The 9353-nt window shown below is 40.0% G+C and overlaps 1 protein-coding gene across 3 annotated transcripts; it reads right to left on the bottom strand.

Annotated features, from left to right (window-relative positions):
- Positions 1-570: 570 nt before the first annotated feature.
- Positions 571-8846, bottom strand: ggnbp2 (gametogenetin binding protein 2). 3 transcript variants are annotated; one of them, XM_028596004.1, is made up of 15 exons: positions 8662-8846; positions 7755-7880; positions 6955-7035; positions 6611-6864; positions 6033-6131; positions 5210-5323; positions 4906-5115; positions 4581-4755; positions 4297-4485; positions 4035-4176; positions 2527-2610; positions 2195-2320; positions 1927-2075; positions 1661-1825; positions 571-1334 (listed from the first exon to the last, which is right to left on the bottom strand). In XM_028596004.1, the coding sequence occupies exons 2-15, from the start codon at positions 7845-7847 to the stop codon at positions 1131-1133; spliced, it is 2085 nt and encodes a 694-aa protein (XP_028451805.1). In that variant the 5' UTR covers positions 7848-7880; positions 8662-8846; the 3' UTR covers positions 571-1130. The 3 variants fall into 3 exon arrangements, with proteins under 3 accessions (XP_028451805.1, XP_028451806.1, XP_028451807.1); XM_028596005.1 differs by lacking the exon at positions 2527-2610; XM_028596006.1 differs by lacking the exon at positions 7755-7880.
- Between the last annotated feature and the right edge of the window lie 507 nt (positions 8847-9353).

The raw sequence follows: 9353 nt of genomic DNA, 5'->3' as shown, positions 1-9353 counted from the left end.
TGGTCGCGAAATGTTCCAAAATAACAGCAGTAAATTAAGTGGTTTGTTTTCATGTTATATTAGAAATCAAAACTCACTGAGATACTCCTTACTATAGTGCGCTCCAATACCACTAACTATATATCTATACTTAAGAAACCATTCACTTACATTTTAAAGGAAACTACACAAAGGATTATAAATAAATGAATTACGGATTATCCAATGATACCCTGACCTATATTCCTCATAACTCCAGTTATATAAAGCCTACATTTGACTCCAGAAATTACAATGCTCCAGCAGTTGGTTTAATATTGTTACATTACTAACTGAAAGTTTACCCAAAATGTTCCAGTTTCCTTTTGCAAGGACAAAAACTGATCACAGACTGTCAGAATTCAATGAATATGTTCATTGAACAATGTTCTAAATTTAGGACTAGGCTTACTACCAGTCCTACTGGCCCTGTGTTTGTAGTGTTAAACAGTAAAGACCAGGACAAATTGGCTCACAGAATAACTAGGATTTATCCATCTTCTAAGACAAAAATGTACATGAAATTGTAAGGTCAAGAAAAAAACAAATTTGTAATGCATATTAATAAATATTCTTTATTTAGTAAATTTTGCACAGTGCGCCCTTAACATCACACCCAGATCCTTGTTACAAATGGATGTTTATTCTCTGTAAAATCTTTTATATTTAGAATTTCTGTACACATTTAATGGTACAACCTTTACCACTACACCAAAGTGTCACCAACGAGAAAAAAAATAAAATAAAACACAAAAAAAAAATAGACAAAACATAAAATAAGACTACTAAGATGTTTTCCTAATGACACAGCTTGCAAAGCTTGATTACTGATTCCACTGTGCTCTTACCAAACAACCCTACAGAAGACCAACAACAAATAGCTAGACTTGGTCAAAGAACACTTACGGGTGAGAAAGTGGCCAAAAAATGATAGAAAAGTGTTGGTGCAAGTGTGAAAGAGAGCGATGATCAACAGAAAGTAAAAATCAAATTTACTTTAAAGATGAAAAGACTGAATAAGACATCAAATGTACTTCAGGATTGTAGCTTTCCTAAAGATGTTCCAGCAGTGGTAACAAGTGCTTTTCCCAGGGAAGATACCGTTAGTGCAGTTAGTTGACACTGGTGGTGGTAAACCACTTTCCGCAGACTGGCTTACTCCGCTCAGTGGTGCGGCAGTAGTTGGTGAACTTCTCTTTCAGGAGCTGTCGGTACTGGTGGCGGTTGTTGTAGAAGGACTGGTTTCTTTCCAAAAACGCCTGGATTTCATCCTGTGTCAGATAATTCTCTTCATCTGAAATCACTTCAGAGTCATCCTGTATTAAGAACACAAACAGAGTGCAGGAGGTCACATAAGAGCCAGAATCAAAGCAGTGTATTAATTCATTTTTATAAGGAAAAGGTGAAATGTTATTAAATATAAAGAATACAAGCCACTTAAAAAAAATAAAAAATAAAAATAAAAAATGTATAGACCTTTCATACAGCAGACATTTATACTTGGGTTTGTCAATTTCAGGGCCTTGCCATTGTGCATAATGGCTCAGTAGCATGGCAGAGCTATTATATAGGTTATCAGTTACAACTGTGCTTGTCCTACTATAACAAGTCAAATTGTCTCCTGTGACAACAATCTACTGACCAGAAGTTCCATGAGACTTGTGTTTGCCTCTGGAGGCCTCGCTTCAAGGTTGAGGTTATTAGGATTTACTGTCCATGGTAACTGTAGTGCAATCTTGGCAAATGTATCGCCACATAAGGAGGAAAAGATTTCTTTGGTTCGGCAAGTGTGCGATGATGCTGAGGACTGTAAAAAAAAACAAAAAAAAAACAAACAATTAAAAGCAAAAATTAACGGTGTTAAACATTCTGCATAGAGCATGTGCATTTTACAAGCTGTTCTCTCACCTGATCATTGCATAACCCCTTGCCCTTCCTTTTCTTCTTTTTACTCTTGCATTGAGTGTTTTCCACAGAGTGTGGCCAGCAGTCAACACAACTGTCTATTCCATCCTCCTCCTTGTCTTCAGCACAGCGATGGGCGTTTGAGTCATCTCCTGCAAAAGGACCAAAGAACAAAGACAAACTGTGAGGAAAAAAAAAAAAAAAAAAAAAAAAGACCCTGAAATAGTTTCTGTTGTATATCATCAGCATCATAGAGATGCTCAAACCAGACCTGCATTGTCATGGTTGCATATTCCCTCAGAGCAGGCAATATCAGAACCTTCCCGCGATCCAGTCTCGCTGCCCTCCATACTTGAGGAGTAGCCGCAGTCACTACCATTGCTGTGAGGAGACAAATCTGGAGAAACACGTAGAAAAACATGTATGAATACAGGTTTAATGGTTTGTAGTGATGTCAGTTCCTGACAGTTTCAAATATACAGTCTATAATACCCCTTTCACACCATGGCTCACACCATGGATTTTACAGGCAAAACTGCCTGTAAAAACACAGCGTGAAAATAAGTTGTGTTTAATTCACTCTGCACCGCCACTCTTACTCACTCTCTCTGGCACGAGACACCCGCTGCAGACTGCAGTTCAGTACGGCTGCTGGGAAGCGCAAATCTCTCTCTTTTTCCTCTCCATCTTTTAAAAAAAAAAAAAAAAGTTTTAATTAGGACTGGGCAAGTTGTCGCGTCCTTAATTAATTAACGCCGACAATTACTTTATCACAGTTTTTTATTATTGTAAATGTTTGTTGCTCACAGGCTTTTATTTTGTAAAAGTCTGTTGCTGACTGCTGCGCTTACAGGAACTGGAAAAGAAAAGAACTGCCGGATAAACAAACCAACAAACATGGAGAAGGGTACGGAAAGTTCTTCCAGACGGCGCAGTCGACAGAACCAAAGTTATCTGTAACCACTGCAAAGTTGAATTCTCTTATCACTGGATTACTTCCATTCTGAAATATCACCTAAATGCAATACACACCGTTGATACCAGCAAATCATTCAACGAAACAAACAGTGGCGCGTCGGCAGACTACGTTAGATGCAGCGTGTGGGAGAAGTATAGATAAACAAAAGGCAAGAGAAGTTAACAAATGCCATAGCCAAGTGGATAGCTACAGACTGCAGCCCAATTAGTGTTGTGGAGGACGTCGGTCTGAGAATCGCAACAAATGACGGCAGGTATAAGATTCCCTCAAGACGCACCATCACAAGAAGAATACACCAGTTGTATGAAAAGGAGAGGACTGCAAAAGCGACAACTTTACAATGTGAACCCGCTGTGGACTACTGGACATCAATGGGTGAACATTATTATCTCGGAGTTACAGTTTATTTATATATATATATATATATATATATATATATATATATATATATATATATATATATATATATATATATATATATATATATATATATATATATATATATATATATATATATATATAAAACACACAAACAGGATAACATGAATGCCCTGGCAGTGGCAATAAGCTTTAATTTTGTATTTGCTTTGATTACATTGTTTAAGTTGAGATTTACACTAAATATTTATGCTGATGTTAAGTGTTTGCAGAACAAATGTTATGGCACTTTTGTTCATATGGCAGAACATTTAAAATAAAATTGCTTTTAATCGTTGCCCAGCCCTACTTTTAATGAAATCAAACAAAGAGAAATGAGTATGTGATGTTAGCTGTTCACTGAATATGACGTGAAAAGCCCCGGAGGGCACTAGCAAGCAAAGCTGTGCTGATCACTGAAGGATCTGTGAAGCTGTGTGTGGAACTAGTTTGGGTTCTACGCTATAGATGGCTAAACTACCAACAAAGATAAGGCTGTTTGCAGCGGAGGCACCAGAAACGAGTGGTGCAACATCAACTGTAAAACCTCATCCGACTGGTTCGCCTGTTATTTCCTGATCTCCACCCACGGCTTGAGCACTACCTTTGCTGCCATATTTGTCTCGCAAAATTTATCAGACAAGGCCACATTGCCTTAATTCAAACAATGTAAGCCTAATTTTGTTCAAACTTGACAGCCTGTGTGCATTTTTACCCTGTTTCATGTTGTCTCTGCAGCTACAGGACGTGCTTCCATTGGTGACGACGCTCTGAACCCATCTGGCCTCCTCCTCCTCTTCCTCCTCATCATGGCTACCACAGACCTTGCAAGTGACCTCCACAGACTCAAGAGAACCCTGCAACACACCATATGGGATAGACTTATATCAATAGATGTGTAGCAGCAGATGAACACAGATGTCTTCAATGATGTGCAAGGAGAGCTTCATGTCCCTCACGGTTGATGTGAGGATTACCTCATCCAGATTTTTCTCCTTGTCCTCTCCCTCCTGTTCAGATACGTCAAAGCCACACTTGTTTTTGCGACGATTTTTGCGCTTTTGCCTCTTTTTCTCCTGCTTCAGCTCTTTTGCCCTCTCCTCCTCAGACAGCTCCTCAACAAACTGCTCTAGCCGACTGATCCCCTGCATTTTCTCCACGGCCATCTAGGGGCATCGTAATAAATACATTATCCCAGAGCCATAACGCATTTATTTTTTGATAAATATATCTGAAATTATACCATACACATATAGTTTACCTCAAAACTTTTGCGTAGTGCATCAATTCCCAAATGGAACAGTATCTGCCAGGTCTGCTCCTCTGCTCGTAGTTTCTGCCAGATCCTGTGCAGCCGCTCATACAGGTGAATACCCAGACAGGTCAGGACTTCTTCTTGTGCAATGTCAATGGTCTTGGCATGTCGCTCTCTGCGTCTTCAAAAAAAAACAGAGTCATCAACTGAATGTATAAATACAACGAAAGGAACATGGGATGACAGAAAATGACTTTAAAAAGGAAAAAGACTTCATCAATAGTAAAAACAAAATAGCTCTGTGGTATTCATCGTTAAAACCTTTACTTACTCATAGCCTCCTGCAAACTCAGGCTCTGCCCGGCCGAGGAGATGAGCAATGAAGTCAGTCTCACAGCACACATGGATGTGGCGTTCATGGGGGCAACAGCATAGTCCCTCATACAAGGCAGCACAATACCCCTTCTCTTTACTGCAGTCCAACTCCCCCACCAGGATGTTGTATGCCCTCAGCACTTTATTCTTACAGTCAGTGCAAAACCTGATGATAAGAAAGTACAGCACTACGCAGTTATCGAGTTCCTTCTAAAGCTCTGACACAGCGTTTAAGAGGGGAGAAAATAGTCACACATTACCTGTGTTTACGCAAGTATGTCTCCAGTGTCTCTAAGAGACAAGCATTATCAATGAGGACCACCTCATCCCTGCACTCCTGAGACATCAGCTCCCACACATCCATCCAGCTTCCACTGTAAGCAAACATACAACTATTATAGCTAGGCCATCACAATGCACAATCATCTTGCTAACCTGGGCGCACACACACACACACACACACACACACACACACACACACACACACACACACACACACACACACACACACACACACACACACACACACACACACACACACACACACACACACACACACACACACACACACACACACACACACACACACACACACACACACACACACACACACACACACACGCTCAGGAGATATCTGGCTCATGCTCTGTCTAATATTTTAGATTTGTCAGTCAAAGCACTCACCATTTTTCAAAACTAAGGCTTATGTTTGTATACATCAAATATCCAGGGGGAAAAACAGCGACGACTGGTCTAAAACGGAGGGCTTCTGAAGGCTGGAGAAAGAGTTTAACTCCGTCTTTTCTGTCTTGTGTCTATGTTAAAGGGGGACACCAACTGTCCAAAGGGAAAGAAGACTCTGCATATGCCGTCTTCTAGTGCGATTCTTCAAACCTGCCACTCTCTTTGTGCCCACTTCACTACGGTTGGACAGAAGACAACTTAAAACACACTGTCCCTGCCTGCTGGGAAAAGCTACTATTCAAGTCTCTTAACACAAACATCCTGAATGTTGTTTGGAGAAGGAAACCACTGATACAACAGTTTGAAGAGAAAAACAGATAAAATGGTGATATTACTCACCCCAAAGGTTTAGGTTTGTGTGTGTCTAAGGAGTGTAACTGGCAGCGTTTGTTCTTTTTGCTTTTTGGAATGGCATCAATCATGTCATTCAACTTTGACCTGTAAAGAAAATTTGAATTATTGAATTATTTTTTCATAATAACTCTTCTATATATAGAAAATGGCACTGTGTCAGTTTAAGATAACTCTGTATGTGTATAGTTTGCAGTTAATTTAGTTTAACCCCTTGTCACATCCTTGTCTCCAAGTACTTAACATAAATAAATAAAAATTCAGTACAGATGATGCGTACTAAAGAGTGGTGGGTCTACTACAGAGTAGTATATCAGCTTGGTATAGCAGTATCCTTACATAGTATTCAAACCTTATAAATAAAATGTTATTTCTACGATTCCAACAAACCCAGAGAGCTTTTTTTTTATGTCACATATTGGAGTTTTGGTTCTCTCCGTTTTTCACTAACAAAAGCACTTGCTCACATTTCATGAAAAACAGTTAATTTTGGCAGTTCTCTTTTGATACATGGTGTGATCAATTTGGCAGTGAAAATGAGAGAAACACACTTCCTTGTATCTTACCCGTGGATGTAGAAAAGGTTGTAGAGCTTCTTTACATCTGCTAAACAGGTTTTGGTGACAGAGAGCATGCCTGTGGGTTTGAGTGTGAGGGGCTCCAGGGCTGGGTTCCCCGATTCCACCAAATGTGAGAAGAGGCGCTCCACACTTCGTCTGCAGCCCACGCATGGCACCAGCTGAGATAATGCACTGTACACCTCTCTGGAGGTCACCATCAGGGCAATATTCAAGTCCTGTTGCTTCAACTTGGAGTGATACTAAAAAGCCAAGGAATCATACATCTGTTATCACTTTGTTGACAAACTACACACTTATCAGCTCCTGTGCGGAAAATGTAAACTACTCACCTCAGAAAATTGTTTCCAATGAGATGTGCTTATTTCTTGGCTGTCAACATCCATGACCCCATCAGAAAATTCCATCACCATCTGACAACAAGAGATAATATACAAAAGTTAATGTATATTTTAGAAATTGTTATTGCCTTGTGACTTATATCTGCCATGCATATCACAAGGCAAAATTGTCTTAGTTTTACTATTGCCTCAAAACACTTTTGACACCAATTGGCTGGCAGGTGTTCCTTTTTTTTCTTGAAACATACACTATGATCAGACACCTCTAAATCAGGTTTTTACAATTCTAAATTCTTGTGCCAATTTTACTGTAACTGTATGTCGCTATCGCAAAAGTAAGGCTTCAGTGGCTTTGTTTAGCCAGAAAGATTTGTATAAGAACAATAACATTTAAGGTGAACAATGAGGTGAACACTGCATTCTGTCATAAAGAAATATTATTTTACTTTAATAGTATTCAATATAAATCTACATCACCACAATATTTTAAGAAAGCCAAACTGGTTGAACACTTTGTGAAGACACTGACATCTCGCATCCCTACACAGTCATTTTTGTCTAAACCCTAAGTCTTCTTTATTCAGTTTGTTTAACAGATTGTGCAACAAGATTAGCACACTGTTTCCACGGGACTTCACATTTTGATAATGATCTTGATAATAACTGAGCCTTCTGGACATTAAATCACTATCCCAAATTGATGTGGAATGCCAACACCTGACCCAAACAGGTTTATTGGGATCTTAAAAGACATTTTCCCTGTGGTCATATATATGGGAATGCTTACTAACCGTGAGAGTATCATCAATACACAGGGGGATTTGTCTGGCGAGAAATGGGTAGTCCTCTTCCCCTTCCCTGCAAACTGCTACCAGACGTGCCATGACCTCTTCCAGTTTGGCTGGGGTGCAGCTCGCCTGCAGGTGACCCACAAGAGACTGACTGACCACATTTGACATCAGCACAGACTACACCAAGCTAATGCTAATCTATTGCGGGCGAAATGCAACATCACCTTGTCACTATAACCTATTAGGCAATAAAACACGGTACAAAATGCCAAACATTTACTGACGTTGTGGTACACACAGATATGCATGTCTTGACCCAGATTTAACCAGCTAACGTTAAGTTAGCAAAACAACCTGGGAAACGACAGCTTGGAGGTAGAAAAGGGTATGACGTTAATAGTTTGGAAAATCTTTTTGTAGCTGTTTTGGCTTAAATTATTTAAGTGACGACAGGTTTAATTACGCTAACGCCTAGGTTAGCTAGCTACGTGTTGGGCAGGATAAAGCAGTAACCGGCGGTTGGCCAGTTAACGTTAGCCTATTAGCTAATTTCATTTGCCAATACGATATTAGAGATTAAAGGAAGCCGGTCAGTATCTTTATGCACAATATTTTCAAGCGACTAATATATACTGGAGTTAATAATACCTTAACAGATATACTGCAGTGTTGCTATCCTTTGTCTACGCCCTGTCAATGCCAGCAGACTTGGCTAACTTACTAGTTAGCATTGCTATCCTACAAAGCTAACGTTAGCCAGCTTCAATACGGCTAATATAAAGTAGAACTGGCTACTTAGCAACTATCACTTATAGCAGCTTCTCCTACCAACGTTTAAACTATAGACCATAATCTGCCACCTTGACAAAATAAATATATATCTGACTAAAAACAATTATTCACTTACCCGTTTCTGTGAGCTCCCCTTAAAATAATAAACAAGTGCGACAGTAAGTAAGTGAGGCTGCTACGGTGGCGGAATCTTCATTGCTGATTTGACCTTTGCCCTCCGCACATGACGTAGCTGACGTTGTAATGCATGTGGCCTCCAGGGGGCGCATTATTGATAGTCTCGCATTGCCAGACCCATGTCCACAGTGCTGCGGAGGAATATACACTCACCTAAAGGATTATTAGAAACACCTGTAAGATTTCTCGATAATGCAAGTATCTAGTCAACCAATCACATTGCAGCTGCTTCAATGCATTTAGGGGTGTCGTCCAGGTCTAGCTAGACAATCTCCTGAACTCCAAACTGAATGTCAGAATGGGAAAGAAAGGTGATCTAAGCAACTTTGAGCGCGGCATGGTGGTTTGCTGCCAGACAGGCTGGTTTGAGTATTTCACAATCTGCTCAATTACTGGGATTTTCACGCACAACCATTTCTAGCGTTTACAAAGAATGGTCTGAAAAAGGAAAAACATCCAATATGTGGCAGTCCTGGGGGGCGAAAATGCCTTGTTGATGCTAGAGGTCAGAGGAGAATGGGCCGACTGATTCCAGGTGATAGAAGATCAACTTTGACTCAAATAACCACTCGTTACAACTGGGGTATGCTGCAAAGCATTTGTGAAGCCACAACACAAACAACCTTGAGT

The sequence above is a fragment of the Perca flavescens genome, chromosome 13 (assembly GCF_004354835.1).
Source record: "Perca flavescens isolate YP-PL-M2 chromosome 13, PFLA_1.0, whole genome shotgun sequence".
Lineage (NCBI taxonomy): Eukaryota > Metazoa > Chordata > Actinopteri > Perciformes > Percidae > Perca > Perca flavescens.
Note: the sequence above shows the minus strand (reverse complement) of the source record. Positions and strands in the feature narration are given on the sequence as shown.

Bases quoted from the DNA above. Each gene is read 5' to 3' on its own strand.
- ggnbp2 (XM_028596004.1), bottom strand. From the start codon at position 7,847: ATGGCACGTCTGGTAGCAGTTTGCAGGGAAGGGGAAGAGGACTACCCA. The intron at 6,865-6,954 runs GTGAGTAGTTTA...TTGGCTTTTTAG, and splicing joins ATTGGAAACAATTTTCTGAG to TATCACTCCAAGTTGAAGCA. The intron at 4,756-4,905 runs GTAAGTAAAGGT...TTTTTTTTGAAG, and splicing joins GAGTTTGCAGGAGGCTATGA to ACGCAGAGAGCGACATGCCA.